We start from the raw sequence: 21,702 nt of genomic DNA on the forward strand, positions 1-21,702 counted from the left end.
CTTGAATGAATACGGTTCAAAACCTCAATGTTACGTATGTCCTTAAATGTTACGTAATCTGTCACAAAATATTCTTACAAAATTTTAAAAACCTCAATTCATCTCCAACCTTATAACTATCCTTAAACTCTTTAATTTTCACCTCATCACCTACCAATTACACACAACATTTATATATATATATATATATATATATATATATATATATTTATATTTTACTTTAGACCCACATCACCTTAAAAAAAAGCACTACCTAAGCTCTTATGCTTGGTTGCTAATAGGAATGCTACTAAAGGCATAATTTAACTCATCCATTGATAAATATTTAATATTATGCCATGTTTTACTATGGATAAATATTTAATATCATGCCATGTTTTACCCAATGACAACACAAATTGGTAGGGACTGTGTGCCAAACTCTATTCCCATACTCGTTTGTTTTTTTTGGTTCATTCAGATTTATATTTCTTTTAAGTAGTAGAGCTCGTAAATTTTACTAGCATAATGCCTAACTCGACTAAAGCGGAAAGTGGTGTGGACGTGTGATGTTCTAGGAAGCTCGTTGAACTCGCATGGGAGACGAGTGCAACACCCGGCCTACACCAACAACTCTGATCCAGATCCATTATGAAAACAATACTAGGAAAAAATATATTAATATTTAGTATTTATTTTTGGTTTACAATAATAAATCGATTAATTTATATATTGTTTAAAATTATTTATTGATTACAAGTAATATACAAGAAAATAATGATTTAGGTTCACAGTTTTCTTAACTATGCAACCAAACTTAGCATATATCAAACTATGATAAATAACATCAACTTATTTGGATTCTAGTTTAAATAAATCATATTGAGTTATAGATAATAAGAAAATTGGATTATAATAATCTCTATTAAATGGTATTGATCGATAATAATCCTTATTTGTTTTATCGCCACTGACGGTCCCAAATTCAAAAAAGTTGGCCACCAATGATCCTCCGTTAAAAATGACTTAACGGCGTTATAGTTTTTTTTTCTGAATTTCAAACCAATGTTTTAGGGCTTTTGATCGTTAGGAGGATACAAGTCAATTGGTGCAAAACTTAGTTTGAAACAGTGCTTCAAAATGACGAAACAATGCTTCAATTCGGGTGTTTGAACTTACAACTAACCAAAATCGAGTCGTTTCGATCATTGTTTCGAGCTAAGTTTTACATCAATCAACTCGTATCCTCCTAACGATCAAAAGCCCTAAAACATTGGTTTGAAATTCAGAAAAAACTATAACGCCGTTAAGTCATTTTTAACAGGGGACCATTGGGGGCCAACTTTTTTGAATTTGAGACCGCCAGTGGTGATAAAACGAATAGGGATTATTATCGGTCAATACCATTTAATAGGGATTATTAAAATCCAATTTTCCTAGATAATAATGAGATTATTAAGTATTAACCTTCATATACGGTGTTCTTCTTTCCATTCACGTATACAAAATGATCATTACGTATTTCATATTTAGCTGGAAATGAATGAAATGATCTAAGTATCTTATATCAGTATTAAAAATACAGAATATTTGGGCCTGCACTCTGATGGACACTGGACAGCTTCACAATTTCGGCTCATATATTATGGTAAATATGGGCCACATATACGCGGCTATATTTTTGGCCCATATATATTTGAACCTTCTAAGACTCTAGGTAGTATTAGTGTATTACTGCTACTATAGCTATTTAACTATTATGTTTATTATAATAATAATAATAATAATAATAATAATTATTATTATTATTATTGTTATTATTATTGTTATGAAACGAATATGCATATACTGATATATACCATTGGAAAGACGTAGGTTAATGTTTAAATATTTATAACTGTTACGAAACGACATTAAAAGTTGATCGATTGATTGTGAATTTGTATCTAAGAACGACACTTATGACGAACTGTTCACAAGTTCACAAACAACAATATTCATGTAGGTTGTTAAATGAATTTGTAATAAGTTAGTTTCTTACAACAAATAACTATAATATCATGATTCGTGTATATGTGTACTTTTCAAAAAATCTCTTTACATTATGTTTTTAAAAAGTTGTTCAGGGCATGAAACAACGAATGTGTTTACGTGAATACCTAGTATTCGCCACACTAAGGTGAAACCTCCCCCGTCATCTAATCCATTATCTTTAAATCCAAAATTACACTAAAAGTCGTTTCATTATTTCTCTCATTTTCAATTAAATAATATTTATTTATATTTTATCAATATATTTTCTCTATCATTCACTCACAAGCACTTTCAATAAATATTAAAAATTTATAGGGTATTACAAGAACTTTTCGAATATACAGAAAATCACTGCATTTTCTCTCCTCCGCTCACAACACCCTAAATTTTATGTTATATAGTTTTAAAGTTTCTATTATGGTTTCAAGTTTTAATATTCGAATTGCAAAAAGTGTTTGCACATTTTATGGTTCAACGTTTTTTTTAATCTATTTGACTTGCATGTTGATTTACAAACAAATACCAAGTAATGTTAATTCCTTTTCTATATATGAGTGCCCATCGGCTGATCGAAAGCCAATATATATCAAGTTGTGGTAGCATTATTTAGGGGAAAAAACTAGTTTAGATCATTTTGTGAGATACTCCAATCTGTATGAAAGACGAAACGAATGGAGATTACATCATTAAGCTTGACCATGTAACACATAGATCGATTGAGACACAAAAGGATATTAAGCATACTAAATTCGCAGAATCCAACCCGCATGAAGAGGTCTAGAATTTGGGTGAAATTTGAAAGCTTGGATAAAGTTGATTCAATTTCTAATTTCGCCTGTAAGTTCTTTTGTAACCTATATTTTTATAGTGATTTAGAATGTTTGATTCTATATTTGGGTTGAAACATGCAACTATGTAAGTTACTAAACAAATAAAGTTTATAACATTCGTTTATAAGATAAATACAAATAACAGTTAGGTCAATATACAACGTTTCTTTAAATAAATCAATAACATACATATGATTTTGCAAGATGCAACTTACCAACCAAATTAAGAACCTTAGATATACACTCAAAAGCCTAACATATATTATCAACCCGACAAAAATGCGTAAAAGGAAGAGAGTTGGTGAGCTAAACTCGTAATATATCTCTTCATAGAGATAAGAAAGCCGAAAAACTATGTGCATGAAAAAATATTCATGAATACACAAACTCACTCACTACGAGTTTTAATATCATAAGAAAAAGTGTTTAATATTTCGAAGAAAAACAACCAAAAGTATTAATTTAACTGGTTCCTTTTAATAAGTAGAAAAGGGGTTTTGGCGTGATTAATTTATTTTTGTAAGTTTTGAAAATGTGAAAATATGAGTAGAATATTCCATGTGATCATGCTTGCCAAATAAGCCTTTATCCCGACAATAATTTAAAACCATTTTCCATATTCATTTTTTTTCCTTGGTAGAATCTTTTTCTTTCTTTCTTCGTTTAATAGGCTTTCAAGAATTAGATTAGAAGGTAAGAGCATGCTTAACATATCCTTTAAAATTGTGAGGGGTTTTGTAAACTATAGGGTGAGTTTATGAGTAATTTTTTTTTTGAACAGCGAGTTTACGAGTAATTGTAAATTTAGAGAAACTTGTTTGTCCATATTTATTTTCTAATATTTGTTGAATTGATTATGAGTAAAGGAGGGAGAGAAAACTATAATGATAAAAGTATAAAAAATATCATTTAATTATATATGAAAGATAAATGTAATGTTTTTTATTATAATTATAGAGATAAAGATAAATGACTTACTGAAAATGCTCTTAAAGTGGAAAATATACATTCAAAAAGTAAAATAAATAAATAATATAATAGGTTCTTTTCTATTTTAAAAGAAGAAAAACATGATGGAGATATATTCATATCGTTGGTTTTTTCAGATATCGTCAAAGAACATGAGGTAAAGTAAACTTACACGAGAAGATATTATTGTTGATATGAATTTAATATAGACTTGAGTAAAAAGAATCATAAAAAATCATTAGTGAAGAGGAGTGGCACGGATCAACCGCAAACATAACATCAATGAGGTCAACCTAACCGACCAAGAAAAAAACCATTGACATGGGTGGCCGCCACGTTCCATTGTGGACCTCTAAAGAAGCAAAATGAATACTTCCCCTCAACGAATTAGACCGTATATGGGATTATCACATTCCGTTAACTCGTTACTATCAAGTAGGGAGTAACATGTGTCATTAATGGCATCAACCATACTCTTCATCACCATAAATACCACCATTCAGATATGCTTTCTTGTTCACTAACATTTTACTCTCGTAATTATTTTCCTCTGAAGAAATCAGTATTGATTCTCATGTCAAAATGTGGTTACATAAAAAACCTTTTGTATGTAACGAGGCTGACGGTGGTTGATTTGCAGGCCTAGCTATTGGTACTCACTAATGCTAAACAAGCACCTACCTTTTTTGTATTCTTTTTACAATAATGCTAAATAACGCCCTTTCGACCTCTAATTTCTGTTTATCCAAAAAGAAGTCGCACCTTAAATTTTGAACAAAGTTTTGAATTTAGCTTCATTAAAATATTTTATAGAACTTAATAATTTATGCAACAATTGATATAAAAACACATTTTCTTGAGAAAACATATATAACTGGATTGTCATTGCATAAATAATCGTTCAAATTATATCACCAATTTTCAAGTGCCACTTTGTTTTATGTATTAAGTCAACTCCCTTGATTAGTCTAATATGACTGTCACCGATGGACATGTATCACATTCACACACATGCTAGTAATTAAACTTGTGAACGATGTGACATCAAATGTACCTATTCTACTTATACACATATAAACACAATTCAACTAATCACCACTTTTACAATATGGATATCAAATATAACATGTTTTCTATCAGGCAAAGGGAAAGTGTAGAAGGCCATCAATGGTTATGTGAAGATATTGGGGCATTTCTTAGTGGTTACATTTTGTTTCCGGATTCATGTTTCCCATGAATAGATGTTGCTAGCTTTCTTGTGCTTTTAAGTCTCCCTTTGTACTTGTTGAAATTCAACAAGTTATGCAATTATATTTAGGTGTGGCAATACTTCAACTCTCACCTTACCATGCTTTTACTATCTGATTTAGGGTTTTGGGATTGTTTTTCGAGTTTCGGGTTGGGTTCCTCAGTTTCAAAGTTCTAACTTTTGACCGAAACCCAACCCAAATTTCTCATTGTTTTTTTAAGTTCAGGTTTTTTGGGTTGGATTAATCGGGTTTCAAGTATCCTAGCAACAAAATAAACCATAATACTAAAATTAATTAACATATTCTTTTTTGCTCGCAACGTAAATAACCAATTAATAACCAACATAACTTGATAAAACAATTCAAAAAAAAAAAGAGTAAGATTTAACAAACTTCAACTGTAATCGTCTTCAACCAAGCGTGATTTGGTTGTTCGATTACGATAGCTATTAATCATAAACCGAAAACATAAATAAACTATAAACAGTCAATCCATAATAGGTGATATGAGAACAACCGATTTGAGCTAAAGTTTGATTACTTTAGTGGCCAGGGCTTAACATAATATACCTAAAAATGAATTTGATAGAGGCATTAATTACATATATTTTCTTTCTAAATTCATTAATTACATATTTAATACCCACCCTTAAATATTAATCCCGATAAAACGTTTGACTAATGAACGAAGTTATAAGCTTTTTACCTTAGTATGTCAATAAAATGTTGCTTGTTCTTGAAGAATTTAACATTAGTTTTATTGTTATTATTATTTTATTCAATGGATAATAATTTATCATTAGTTATTAATACTTAATATGTTGCTTGCTAAATCCATCTAGTAATTAATCTGTCCCTTTCTTTTTCGGTCTAATATGTCAATCACCAATTAAAGAGGAACTTTTTTTCATTCATTTAGGAATTAGAAACCTCTTACGACGGAATAAAAACAATATCTATATCACTAATCGGGTAGCATTTGTTCAAATTTATGTTTAAATGTTAATTATTGTCCTCAAATGATTATTACCAAATTTAGAGATTAACTAGAAAGCAATACATGGTGTGACACGTCTTAATTTGGTCTATTTCAATTACCACCAGCAGAACATCTACATGTAAAACTAACGGATCACCCTACACAAAAAAATTACATTTATTAAGAAATACGAAATATCAACAGATATAATTGTTTTTGGTAATTATGTTGTTAGGAAATGTATATAAAGTATAAACCTTCATTACAAAATATATTAATATATTTTCTAGATCCGTCACTAATCGTGTTTGCATATAAGAGAGCTAGCAAAGCAAATCATTTCACCTTATAGTTCAAACCAACTCACCATACTGCGAAGTCAGAAACAAAATTATTGGTTTAATCATTTATCATTTTAGAAGAATATATAATATTTTCTGATTTCAAAATTTAATGGTTTAACTTAGATATATATGTGCAACCGTTGTTGATGGATTTCCGGATGAATCACATTTCGCATGTTTATGATTTAAAATTAAATAATACAAACCAGAAAAAAACAAATTAAAATCAACGAAAAACATAAAACACATTTCATGATGAGTAACCGATCTCAGGAAAACAAAGAGAATAATTTTCATCACATGATATGTTCTCTTTCCTATCTTTCTTGTGAATCATCATTTTTCATAATGGGTCATGGTAGAGGTGCACAAACCGGTTTTTAAAAAAAAACCGGTTCGGTTATTAACCGGACCGGTTTTTTTTTGCCCGGAAAAAAACCGGTTCGGTTAATAACCGGACCGGTTAATAACCGGTTTTTTTCTGTCAAAACCCTAACCGGTCTAACCGGTTAGGACCGGTTTAGAAACCGGTTAGAACCGGTTAATAAACCGGTTTTTTTATTAACCGGTTTTTTAATAACCGGTTTTTAGGTTAACCGGTTTTTTTTTTTTAAATTTCGCGGTTTCAAATACGAATATTTGTTTTTTATATTTTGTACTTAATGAAGACCATTATTTTTTCACAGTATAAACAAACCGGTAACTACAAGGCAAACCGGTAACTACAAGGCAAAACGGACTGACCGAAGCCATTAAAAATACAAACATTAAATCGTTATCGCATATTCGTAACTCAAAAATACAAACATTAAATCATTAACACTGAAGAAATCTCTGCCAAGAACTGTTGTTCATGATTTAACTCAAAAATACAAACATTAAATCGTGAACTAGCAGATGCTCCTGTTGTTCCCAATCGCAGTTTGTTCATGATTTGCCTCCATGTTTGCTGTTTCTTTAACTAAATTAGAAAAATCCAAATCAACAAGTAAATAAGAGCACATATTAGGAAAAAGAATGCTTAGACACGATTACATGAACAACTTGCTGTTTCTTACTCATGATTTGCCTCCATGTTTGCTGTTTCTTTAACTAATTTTCTTCGCTACCCGATCCCGAGCTTTTCTAAATTTTTCTTTCATTTTTACACCCATATCAAAATAAGGTGCACCCCTACAATGAAGTTCACTCAACTTTGTGCACATGACAGCAATTTTTGGTAAAGCAATGGGGCTTGTTGGATAGTAAACCCCGGATAAACTAGTTGTGCAAGATTTAAAAATTTGAAGGACCTCCGTAACGATCTCAATCAATAACCAGTTTCTAGGATCGTACGGTGCACATTTACCCCTACTTGACAAAATTTGATGAAACGCAATTAATGATTCTTTTTGTTGGATGGCTTTCTCAAACATATTACAAGTCGAGTTCCATCTTGTTGGACAATCCCAATTTGGCCCCAACCATTGACAATTAGCTTCTACACAAAATTTTTTGTATCTTGAAAATGTTTTATTGTTGCTAAAAACATCTCGTAACATTCTTTTAAAATTGTTTCTTTGCGTTTCGATCACGTTTAACCCATCTTGCACGGCCAAGTTGATAATATGTGCAATGCATCGGCTATGAAAAAACGCTCCATCACAAATAGGTTTATACTTTAATTTTAAATGGCCAACCGCGGCCATCGAGCTTTTTGGCTACCGTTAGACATTTCGCATAGGTCGAAATGTTGCCAAACATCATGGTTTCGTTTCGTGGGGATGACCCGAACGACCGTTTCTCCCGTGTTCGAGACACCCATGTTGACGGATGAAGCAGCACTTTGGGAGGTCATGATAATCGACTACGAAATAAGAGTGGTATACTCGAGTATGAAATAAACGACTACGAAATAAGAGCGTATGGAGTGGTAATGTGGTATAATTGAGCGTGAGATAACAAAATAATCGCGTATGAAATAAACGTTTAGAGCATTTGGAGTTGTATAATCGAGTGTGATCTAACCAATACCCAACCTAAACTATATATAGATGTTTGTGGGGGTAAAAAGGTAAAAAAAACAAACGGTCCAAAAAAAAAAAAACGGGCATATATCCGTTATACAACGTTCAAAAACCGGTTTTTAACCGGTTAACCGGTTATGGAGAAACCGGTTAACCGGTTTTTCCACAACGGTCAAAAACCGGTTTTTTTATAAACCGGTTAACCGGTTTTTCCATAACCGGTTAATAAAAAAAACCGGTTTTTCCATTAACCGGTTCGTTAACCGGTTTTTGATCTAAAACTTGTAACCGAAAGACGAACCGGCGGTTTGTAAACCGGTCAAACCGGTTTTTAAAAAACCGGTTTTCGTAAAAACCGGTTTCCGGTTTAAACCGGTAAACCGGTTCCCCAACCGGTTTTTTTGGCCATCTCTAGGTCATGGTATAACTTTTTATATGTTTGTGTTTAGTTATTCTAGTGATAACAAATAAAGGATCGAAACAACAAGAAAAATAACCTGTTTATAGAAAATATCACCAAGCCAAACACTTCAAAAAAAAAAAGAAGAAAATTACCTATGGACAAATCAAGGAAAATGTGATCCTCCATTTGAATGGATCTCGCATAATTTACTTAGGGATCACTGAAAACGAACTCAACTAAGTATTACTGTAAATAATAACGGCACTTAGCAGTTACCATGGCAATATCATTCACGGGATGTTCTCATGTTCATCGATGATCGATGGATACCGACAATCATGGTCGGTGATAATGGTTTTTCTAGTAAGGATCAAAACCTAAGCTCGCTCTACTCGTGCCCGTAAACATGAACCTAATTATTAATTATATTCTAGCTTTTGTTTGTTTATCTAGGAGAATTAACATGAGGATGCAAAGAATATACCACACTAAAAAGTAGAAATGAGATATTCACCGAATAAAACATGTTATAATTATCCAGTAAAAAAACATCCATGACAACAAAGCCAGCAATCATTAGAGACACTACAATTTAACCTTAGCAACATGTTCTTGATTGATCTTGACATACATTCTTTCTTTCATTTCTAATTTTCCTTCATTTAAAAGTTTAAAGATCCCAAGATCAAGTAACAAAACAAAAGGATCAAACATTATAACTAATCATAATTTAAAGAAATTAATTAACAAGTAACAACAAAGAAAGAAAGAAACACACCCATATAACATAACATAAACCCTAGAACAAAAACCTAAAAATGAAACCATGATGTTTGATGTAGCAAACATAATCGGACCGAACGGCTTAATTCCCCAAAAAGATAGAACAAGAGTTGATTGATTCATGTGTTGGATTTGAAGATGTGGAGTACTTATAATAAGAAGAAACTGATTAGGGTTTCTTGTAGGCCACTAGCTTCAAACTAGAGATAATGAAGTGGTTTTTTGTGTTTATATTTTGGTTGGTGAATGATAAGGAAAGGTGGGTAATGATTACGGTGGTGATGGTGGTCGTGGACAGTAGTGATTGCGACGGAGGAACAGGCAGCAGGATGAGAGAGGTGGGGATGGAAGTAGTAGGAGTCATCATGATTATTATTGTTTGAAATCATGACTAAAAGATATCTAACTCATCTTCTTCTCACTATATCTATCCTATATATATGTCTAGATACAAGATAAATAATATATTTTTCGTAATATTTGATGTTAATATCTTTTTCATTAAAAGTCATAATATATGCTGATATCTTGGTGCTAGTACTATTTTTCATGTAAAACATGACTCTTTTTTCCTTGATATAATACTTTTAGTTTTCACATGATAAACATCACTCTTTATATAGCTAGAGACCATGATTTATAATAAAAACATAAAAAGAAATATAAATATCTTGTTTTATTTTTAGTTATTTATAAATGAATAATTATAACTAATACATAAAAGTTAGTTGTTAAAAAATAATAATCGATTCATTGGTTTTTAAGGTGTCATTTATCTAATTATGTGATTGTGCTTTTGTTATTGTAAACATTTATTTTGTTGTCAGCCAGTTTTATAAGGTTATTTAGTTAGTTGTACACAGTTGAATCATAGAATCCAGTTATCGAAGAAACATTGGTTCTTCCATTTTTTTAAGACAGATTTCTTTTATTTCTGGGTTTCGAATTCGGCCGGGATCTTCTATTAATACATTTTTCTTTCACCTTTTTATTATGATATGATCATTTGGTTTTTTACTAGCCTTGAAAGAAAAGTGACACAATATAAATATTTAAACTCCAAAACTTTGTGAAGAAAGGAAAATTATTTCACTTTAAACATCAGAAAATAAAGTAGGGTAAAGATTAATCAAGTGCATTCTGATTAACAAACATACGCATCAAAGTAATAAAAGAAAGGCGCAGATTATTAGGTGGATGACTAATTTTATAAATCTGAATTTCTTTTCATTGGATAAATAGTAATAGTATTCTATAATTTAATTTAATTTAAAAAAACAAGTCTTTTACATAAAAGAGTTCATTCTAGTTTCTTTGTATCTATTCACATTCATAAGTATCTACTACAGAATCCGTTATTGTATATAAAAATTCTCACTTTTTTGTCTTATTAAATAGCTATTCAGGTTTTCTTATTGTAGATTGTATTTTATGGACTACATACTTTTAGAAAAAGGGGGAAATTTTTATTAAAACCTAGCTAGTATACTAATGAAGCGCATGACTTATGGTGAAATGACTATAAGTTCGTCACATACGGTTTCCATGTGTAGCAAATAACCTTCGTTCGTAAGCATTTATGAATGATTATTATTCATGAGATGAAAATGTTTTATAAACCAATATCAAATATGCTCGTCATGAAAATTTTATGTGCAGTACATATTATAAAAATATATATACAAGAACACGTGATTGTCAATATACGTACACACAATTATGCACACACGAATACATACACGAGAACACACGTGACCATCTAGTAATATGTAATTATTTAGAACATATTGGTTGATCATCTATGTCGCTACACACATAAACATGACGTGCACACTCTATTTCGTTAAACCCGGCCTTAAACATGACGTACGCAAACTCCTGAATATTTTGTTATAGAAACTCTGTATAAAATCATAACCATGTATATATGTTTTTGCATAAATGATTACTATAATTTACAGGAAGAAATAAACAAAAATATATATCTTAATTAGAAATTAAAATGATACCTTAAAAGTACATTTATACATGGTATTTAAATGAGAAAATTCCCAAAATAGCCCATTTACGTTAGCAACATAACGCATCGTCAACCCTATGTTATACAACGCATCGGTAACGCATCGTCGGTGTTCGCTATCATGCCTTCGGTGTTCGCTATCATGTCGTCGGCGACGAGATAACAAAGGGATAAAATTGGAAACTTGAATTATGGGGGATAAATTTGGAAACACTAACTATAAATGAGCTATTTTAGGAATTTTCCCTATTTAAATGGTTATGATAATGTAATAATTATTTAATTTGAAAGGACTAATTATTCTATTATAGGCAATACGAAAAAGGCTGTTTATGGACTGTATATGGGGAGAGGACGATTTGTTTAATCTGTGGTTGTGACCTTTATTGGGCTTTGCTAAAGAAGATCAAAGAATATTTGCCCGTATAAATAAATAACCACTTTATTTTATAAATTTAAAACAAATAATTACACAAAGGAATCTTTAGAATACTGGTCAGTTTACAGGCAGGCAAAGCTTACAAGCATGTGGACTCTTTCCACATCTGTCTTGACCAAATGTTAACCTTCAGAGAATTCTTCTACTGCCCATAATACAATTTCGAATCTTATCTATAACGTTGAGTTATATTGTACGGTGTAATATCTAGTATTCATAGATACGAGTGTGTTTAAAGAGGATAGAAAACACACAACACGCACTTCACCAACTTACTCTGTAACACTTAGAATCGATCGACTATTGCTCTCACCTTATAATTTTTACGATAATCAATAAGAACAAGAGGCAGAGTGACGATTAGTCACCTCCCGAGGTTTTATATCGGAGATCTTTAAGGATGAAGGATTTTTCTTGTAATCACCCGTGTCAACTCTTTACTTTCCTTATCATATTTGTTACACGAATCATTCACGCACACTGCCTCACTTACAAATTTGATCACAAAGCTGTTGTTCTTAATTTTCGGTCAAAACATGTATAATGCGTTAAAAAGAATCTATAAATAAGATACTTTGTAAGCCGGGTTTTGAAAAAAGAAACTGGATATATCAAAATAAATATTTTGATTAATTGTTACTACTACTAGTAATAAAGTTTCACATTTATATATGTTTCCAAATGTGTTGGATTGAAATGGCCTTTTTCGGTGATGTTACAACTTTTATTGTAATTCAAAGTAAATCTTTTCCAGAGATTCAAAGCGGACATTTTTGGAGTAACATGAAACAAGGCCCAAAGCTAAGAAAACAAAGGTTTGGGGGTGGGTTCTTTTTCACTTTATGTCTTTAGGTAGTCTCGTTGCATGCTACACCAAGCATGGAATTGTACAATTGCATTATTTCCTTTCCAATTCAATGTCTCCTTTTTTACCACTTCTTACCCATATATATTTGTTAGTTCTTTTTAGCTTTCTTTTATTCAAATTTGTCTTACCATCAGCCAGTATAACTTTATATTGATTGTTATTATAACATGGTTCGATATACATGGTTTGATTTCAGAAGTCGCTGGCCAGTGCCAAATTAGTTGTCTGGGGAGTTGCGAGTAATCAGCCTAGTCAGGGAGTACTTGAGAATTACTCGCCAAGTACTCGGCGTCGAGTATTCGAAGCCTAGGCTAATAATTGTATACTTGTAATTACAATACTTAGTATATAACTAGTCTAATAATTAGAGGTAAAATAAACTTGTTTAATTTCAGTTTTGTAACTTGTAGGTAATACTTTCTTTTCGGATTTTTTTTTTCATATGTTAGTTTTGGTCTTTTGGCTGCTGAGTAGATGTAGTTAGCTTGCCTTTATAGTGGCTTTATCACATGAAGTCATGAAATAAACCACTTCTTTTCTTTGTGGTGTTTCAAGGAGTTGAGGGTTTACAAAAGTTTATAAGGGATCATTTCATATAATCAACCAAGTTTATATATATATCTATTTATTATAAGCCTAAAACCATAGATAACAATTCGAGTACTCATAAATTATGTCCAAAATTCGACTTTATAAATCTCTAGTTTTCACATTTTCGCTCAAATTGATCAGTACCGAAAATAGAGATTAGTTTTTATTATATGGAATTTGAAACTATAATTACAAGTAACTAGAGGATGCTGTTGCGCCCTTGAACAATCAAATTTCTATGGATGGGGAGTGCCTTTGCGATACCTGGCAGGTTGAGGTGATAGCGAGTGGCAAGTAATTGGCACCGTGTTAGAACACTGACCCTACCTCTCAGCAACGCAAGTTCAATACTATGCGGCACCCTCATGTCGATTGGCATGGTGATGAGGAACAAAAAAGGAGAAGCTGGTGTGCTTCGTAATGTAGTTTTGATATCTAGAGGATTCTTCAAACACGACTAACCCACCCTAGCTAAAACTTAACTAATTTCACCATTATAGTTAATATTCACACCGTTATAGCTTTAATATTCACCATTATAGTGCCATACAACTTCTAATACTTAGAGGGCTTGTTAGTATTAAGGTATGTAGTAAATGCGTTTCTTCCTAAATGATTGAAATTCTAGTATCATCGTGGACATCGCTATACATTTAGGAGTAGGCTTAGATGACACGTTAGCCGTTGTAAAAAATATGCATCTATCTCAAAACACTTAACCCAACATCCTTCACAGTTATTAGCTACCAACTAAACCATCGTATACACCTTCAGTTGAAGACTGACACAGAAGAAAATGTTAAACTGGAAGATATCAAGAACTCGTATATTGGTCACAACTGATCGACTCTTTTTATTATTATTATTAAAAATGAAATTATTATTATTATTAATGAATATGAAATTACAATGAAAAGAAAACAAATAAACATCGGTTTATATAAACCGCAATTTCCTACTGCTACTAGGACTCAAATACGAATTTAAAATTCATTCACAACAAAAATATAAAAATAACTTCAAGTAATTTAACTAAACCATTTGAATTTGATCTCCTCTTTAACAACCCATTGAAATCATCTGTACCTCCCCCAATATACACTCGCCCACGAATACAATAATATTACATAGGATGAGCAATGTATTAATGATTTGTGTAATAATTGTGGTTGAGATAATAGTATTGAAATCCACATAATATAAGTATAATGATTACAAAGGACGGAGAAAGTGTGTTAATTTTTTGGCAAAGCTTTTGCACATCGCATCATGTCCGAAGCAATATAATGCCTAGAGAAAAAGTGAAAGTGAGTTAATCACACGTCAAATTAACTCTCTTGTTCTTGTTTTGTTTTTTCTTTTCATTTCTTTTCGTAGTGGGGGGATGACCGGGGACATCAACCTCTCTTCAATCTTTTTCTTGTGGTGGCCCAAATATTCTCTTTATTTTTAAAGTGATTTTAAGTATCGATAATACAACAGGAAGTGGGTTTCAGTTGGGGTAATCGTTTTTGCCTTTTCTTTTTTCATTTTCTTTCTCCACCACTTTTTATATTATTTTAAAATAAAAACACATTCACTGTTTGACGTAATTTCGGACTTCAAGTCTCAAGTCGATGAACTTGAAGGACCAATATTAACAAGTAGGTCATAGTTGGTTATATTTTCTAATTATAATATGTTTTCTAATTGTATTGTAATTAAAATGGGTGGTTTGACATTAAAAGAACAACGTGTGAGATGCAACCGAGTTAAAGTTCATCCAGATACACAAGAGATCCAACCGAGTTAGGGTTCATCTAGAGATACACGAGTTATGTAATAAGGGTTTTTGAGTTATATTTCCTCTATATAATATTGAGAGTTATTCAATATTACTTATTGTGTGTTTACGTTTTAGTGAATTATATCATTTCGTCCTTGATTCGCTACCATCACAATTTTGATCTTGAAATGGATAGAACTATAGAAGGTTAAAAAGTTTCTACTGTTAAACGCGTATGAAATATCATTTCACTCTCTTAATAAAAAACCAAAAATCCTAAAAAACAAATGCACCTCCTTCATGACATCTATTTCATAGACCAAAAGGATGACGAGTAAAGTAAAAAATTGGATAAAATAGGTGATATCTCAAAAGTAAGGATTAAATACGAAATTTTTGCTTACCTGAGTGCTCTTGTAAGTTACTCTAATTAGATAAGTTTTAGTATTACGTAATCTCAACTACCATGTACCTATGTTAAGGCAATCGATCTAAGATTCTAAGCACGCTCCTAGTAACATATAGTTGTCGATGCTCTTTAATAACTGGCTTCACAAAACCAGATCTTGTTTTTGACGTCAATAAGATCTTTTAGTTTATACAACATTAGCCTAGTGCTAAGCATCGAGGTATACTGAAACGAATTCTCCAATATATAAGAGGAAACACCATCACAGGGCCAAAATCACCATCACATGGCAATATTTATAAGACAAATATCTTATCTTACATTAGTTCTAAGCTTCTTTTCACATTATTTGTTGGGAGTGGTGGGGGGGGGGGGGGGGTAACAAGTATAAATAAGTCATGCTTAGGTTTAGATCTATTAAACTTTAAAGAGCTAGGGATCCCATGTTTATTAAAACCATGCAACATTGATTATGCATATAATATTTTGATATTGTTAAATAGACACAAAACGTTGTCTAAAATATGCATAGAAATTTTACTTTTTCAAACTAATCAATTAAAAAAATAGACCAATTACATTAAAACACGTAAGTTGGTTAGGCTCTATTATGAATTATTTGCGCCGTTACTAAAAACTATGGAAAGCAATAGGATATAGTGCTTATGCTTCAGAGGTGTCTAAGTATCAGTATCTAGACTCAAAGGGTGTCAAGCGTGTCTTTTAGATTGAATAGGGCAATGTGCTTACATTCCACATGTGTCTAAGTATCAATCTATCAGTGTCTCGACTCAACTATAACTTAAGCAAAGTTGGCTCAAGCCTAGCCCTATTATTTCCTTTAAGCTCCTATGTGGCATGTTTGGAATACGTGCCAAAAAAAGTTCAAACGCGTCAGCTTTTTATGGTTTTCATTGACGCCCCAAGTAGTGCTTAATGAAGCCTAACCATCTTATATGTTTTAATGTGACTAGCTTATTTTCTTCATCGACTAGTTTTGAAAAAAATAAAATTTTCATATAAATTTTTAATCAATGTGTATATATTAGAAATTTCTTCTATTTTTAGTACAATGCTAATAGGTATTTTATTTTTTGAAAGGCCAAATTTAAATAAAACCGAGAAAGGAAATCTTAAGCGAGAGACTCGAAGGCTGAAGTACATGTAGTTAGAAGACAAAAAGCATAAACGAGGGAATAAGACTATACAAAACCACAACAAGAATTTCACGAAATTAAATTTACACCAAGACTCGGTCTAATCTCGGCTTTTTTTTCTTCTATTTTATGCTTTAAGATCATTCGAAACAACTGTATTTCATAAAATTCAGAAATGCAAATTGATTTTATAACCTCACAAAACAAAACCGTTGCATTTAAAAGAAGGTCTCAAATTATATGACCCGTATGCGAGATCTGATTACGGCGCCAAGATACCGATATTCAAGTTTCCCGTTTCGTTGTCTTTGGGGACTTTCATCAAACACTTTGAAGGCACTTCAAATTTCAAACCAACAGCCATAAACACAAGATCTGCAGCCACAATATCTTCAATCGTTCAATGCTTCTCACTTTGAAACCCTAATTCAACTTCAATATAAACAAGCAGATGCATTGTACTCGATTGAAACCAGCTTCTTCTTCTGGATTCACTCCTATTTGTTGCAGCAAAAGGTCATGCTTCTGAGGTACTAGCTTTATCTTTTAATAATTTTCTATGTTATTATCTATTGCTTTGTTCAAGTACATGTTTATGATGAGTACTTAAAATTGTTCGGAAGGAAAGTGATCTTATCGATAAATCAGTAACGGAAAGGTGTTTCGCTTGATTTTATAAGCGGTAACTTAATCGCAAGCTAAACTTTTAGATTAGGCTCTTTACGTTTTACAGGTTGATAAGTTGTTTATTCTTTGATCATAAAGAAGGAAATTATCTTTTCAGTTTTTGATCTCTTGTAAGTTTCAAATATCATATAATATCCTCTCTTGAGTACCGAATAGGGTTACAATATGTCTCTATATAGAGAACTACACACATAGACCTTCTAGAGTACACGATAAGTCGATAACTACTAAGTAATTACAAAGAAGGACATTCTTCATCACAGAGGAATAAAAACCTGCCAAACTTTGATGTCAGAATCCAGACCACCACTGTTGATAAGATAAGAAGTTGATGCATTAGATGAACGGCTGTGATCGGTTTCTGAAGTCAAACACTTAACCGGACCACTGTGACCCTCCAGTATCGCTATACAAAAATAACATTTCTCAGTTTCTTTCCAAATTCTTATGGTTTCATCTGGAGAACCACTACACAACAAATCCGATACAACGCTCAAACACAATATGGACTTAACATGCCCCCTGAGAACACTCACTGCCGCCATGTTATCCTCGTCACTTTTCTCCCAAGCCATGATCGACCTATCACTCCCTCCAGAATACAAAACATTCTCGTTGGTACTTAGTGTTAATGCATTAATACCGGATTTGTGTTTCTTTAATGTAGTCATTAACAAGTGTTTCTCACCTTCTGGTGATTTTAACTTTCTCCAAATTTTTATTGTTTTATCAGTGGATCCGGTATAAACATCACCATTACATGATACCACTACTGCATTGATTGCATCATCATGTGCATTACAAACTGATTCTAAACATTTGAAGTCGGTTGCATGCCAAATCTTGAGTGTTCTGTCCCACGAGACCGAGTAAATGACCAAACCGTCCCTGGAAACAGCTAGTGCTGATACCGTATCATTATGATGCACCCGTGTGGACCTCTTGTGTCTTGACACCTTTACATGATTCCTTGGTAATAGAACATTAAGGGTCCGATCACTAAGCGTTGGGAGTGTGGCTAAGTGTGTTAACTTATGCTGTTGCACCTCGTTTTCATCAACTCTCCATACACGGATTTTGTGATCTTGATGCGCGCTGAATATTTTGTCCTTAGAAACCACTAGTGACTTTACTGCACCATTTCCTGTAAATAAAACTGAATTAACCGACCCATTTCCAAATTAACCGATGAAACAGAAGCGATATAACCGATCCTAATCAAAAACAGACGGTTGGTCTTTTTTAAAACCGAAATTAGTGGTTTGATTTTGGTTATCTGTATTTCCATAACAGACAAAACCGACCTGAACCATGTTTTAGTAAATCCACGGTTAACGAACACGTATAAACGAATGATACAGACGTAAAATGGTAACTCAAATTATTCAAGCTCAAATGTGTAATAATAATATGTTTAGTGGTTAAAAAACTTCAGGCCCAAACTTTCAAGCATAGTTACATTATTTTGGGCCATTTTAGTCCAACCCAAAAAGTTCAAGACCAAATCTAATTCACAGTTACCCAACCCATAAGCGAACTGACCAGCATGTAAAACTGATTAACCATAACAGACTTTATCGAAAGTTCGGTTATGCTTAAGGTTGTGGTGTTGGGCCAAAACCGACCCATGCACACCCCTACCTGTGATTATCATGCAGTCACTTAGTTTTTCATGATCAAATTCTGCTTGTAAGTTGCCACACTTCAACACTCGTATCACTTTATTAGAAGAGCCTGTGTATAGAAACTTCCCATCAATGACAAGAGACGAGATGTATGAGTTGTCACCCTTGATCGTAGAGATGCACTGATGAGTAGCGGATAGGTGGTAATTACCAGACTGCCATTGTGAGTCAGAAGATTGATGATGTGACATCTTTTTTAGTGTGGACTGAGTTTGAAGATGATTAAGTGATAGTTTGGAAAGAAGTGTTCCCAGGTTCTAAGGTATTTAACTTAAAAAAATGAACACAATTTTCAACATATGTAACATCAATGGGCCAGGATGTACTTTAATATTAGTTGGAGGATTGATTGTCCATACAAATTTATGTCTCTTTAGGTTTCTGTTTTAGTTCACCCTATTATATACTGCCTAACTTATCCTTTTTTTTTTGAAAAGGCATACCGCGTATACTTATGTATACCATCGAATCCAGTTCTCGTGCTATTTTACGAAGTTACCATGTAGATACTTAAAAGACGTTTTAACTTTCGTGTATGGGTTTGAGATGTGGTAATGGGTCCAAATGGGCCGGAAGTCAGTAGCTATTATGTTATAAGGAATTCAGTAGCTATTATGGTACATGTGAAGCACTGTTAGGTACCATGTCATACATGCTTTGTTGAGTCGAGTCATTGGCCCAACTGATTGACTTTATCGGTTTTTTGAAGTCTATTTAGTTTAAAATATGGAAACCTTACCTTTATGCCAACCCTATTTGAGTTACAAATATAGAAATCTAATCTGTTTCTAGATCCAAAGCAGTACCATGGCCAAACAATTTGGTGTTTGAACTTTATACCTAACTCTTATTATATTAATCCAAACACTTTTTTTCTTTTGTCTATGCCATGTTGTATAAAAGTGCACCTGAGGCATTTGCATGCATTTGTAGTCTTCTTTCTGTGCATGTTTTTGGAAAGTTTTTGGATATTTGCTGGCCTATCTAACATATTGCACTTAGTGCACGACTGCACGTACACATATTATGTGTTTGAAGGCTGGTTAGTGTGTTGCTCCAACACCAAATTGGAGGTTCCATTTCTGTAAAGAAACACCATCAGTGCCTAAGTTCTTTTAATGATTTATAGTGCTTTCTTTTTCTTTGAGTACAATTAGGCGGTGCAAGTAGGATGCTTGATTAATGTTGACCCAACACTAAAAAGCAAACAAGAGGGTCTGTTACGACATTAATAGCGTCTACTAAGAGTTGTAGGGTAGTGCTTGTAATCTTTAATCTTCCTTTACTGATATAGTGATATTAATTTCAAAGTGGCCTTGATGATTTAGACACATGATGTGTGCAACTTGTTAAGCGAGTCTATTAGACTTGGAAATCAGGTAATTGCATCAATCGGCCAGGATAGACTGAGATTAGTTTTGAGTACTATCCACTTGGTTTCATCTTTCTTTAGGTTTTTGTTTAAGATAAACCTACTTTACATACTCTATATGGTCCCTTTTCTTTTAAAAAAGGCATACATGAGTGCCTTTGATCTTTTGGCCTTCTCAACCATTGAATATAGTTCTGGACTATTTGATGAAGTTAGTGTAAAGATACTTAAAACTCGTTTCGTGTATCAGCTTCATTAGAGGTTGTCACACCCTCAAAATCCACTAACGGAGTTTTACCGTCAGAGGGTGTGAACTGGCAGGATCGGAATCATTAGTTATAACCAAACCAAAGAAAAACGTTTAAATGAAAGTAAGTGCGGAAGCGTAAAACCTTAATTCAAAAGTTGCGTCACGCAGGACGACTTAAAACCAAATGTAACTGTTAAAATTAAGTTTGCAGAATAAAAGTGTTTTTATTAATGCATGCTCCTAAACCGCGCGCCCGCCTCGGCTACCTGAGAATAACATACTAAAAGTGTCAACACAAGGTTGGTGAGTTCACAGGTTATATAAGATAAATCGTTTAGCGTTTTGCGTAACCTCGTTACGGCGTTTCAGTGTTGCGTAACCACGTTACGGCATTTAAGTGTTGCGTAACCACGTTACGGCGTTTAAGTGTGTAACTACGTTACAGCGTTTAAGTGTGTAACTACGTTACAGCGTTTAAGTGTGTAACTACGTTACAGCGTTTAAGTGTTTTGCATTACCAGATAGTGTTATGTCAAATTATATATCGATAGGTAGCTAATCTATACAACAAGTATCGCTAAGTGGTTCGCGACCGAAGCTGACTGTTTATCAAGTGCCCGTCACCAGGTCCTCCAGACCATGGTAAGTGTTAGCCAAAATTTACACCCACTCAACCTCCAGTTGAGCTTAGCGTCGGGTGGGGTTTGTCAAACCCAGTAGTACTACCCAAAAGTGACTCGCTATTCCAAATATTAACCGGTCCGATGTGTGGGACTTCAAATGTTACGTATGCCGCTTAGCCTTTACAAGTGATATATAATTTATAACAAAATCTTTCATATGCGTTTATCTCAGAAAATATGTTTATCGGAGTATGTTATC

The 21,702-nt window shown here is 32.8% G+C and overlaps 1 protein-coding gene across 1 annotated transcript; it reads right to left on the minus strand.

Annotated features, from left to right (window-relative positions):
- Positions 1-17,654: 17,654 nt before the first annotated feature.
- On the minus strand, positions 17,655-19,712 carry LOC143570481 (protein JINGUBANG-like). The gene is made up of 2 exons (XM_077056123.1): positions 19,155-19,712; positions 17,655-18,657 (listed from the first exon to the last, which is right to left on the minus strand). The coding sequence occupies exons 1-2, from the start codon at positions 19,387-19,389 to the stop codon at positions 17,771-17,773; spliced, it is 1,122 nt and encodes a 373-aa protein (XP_076912238.1). The 5' UTR covers positions 19,390-19,712; the 3' UTR covers positions 17,655-17,770.
- Positions 19,713-21,702: the final 1,990 nt, after the last annotated feature.

Source organism: Bidens hawaiensis, unplaced genomic scaffold, assembly GCF_021521415.1.
Source record: "Bidens hawaiensis isolate Kalapana, Puna unplaced genomic scaffold, B.hawaiensis_p1.1 tig00024994_1, whole genome shotgun sequence".
Lineage (NCBI taxonomy): Eukaryota > Viridiplantae > Streptophyta > Magnoliopsida > Asterales > Asteraceae > Bidens > Bidens hawaiensis.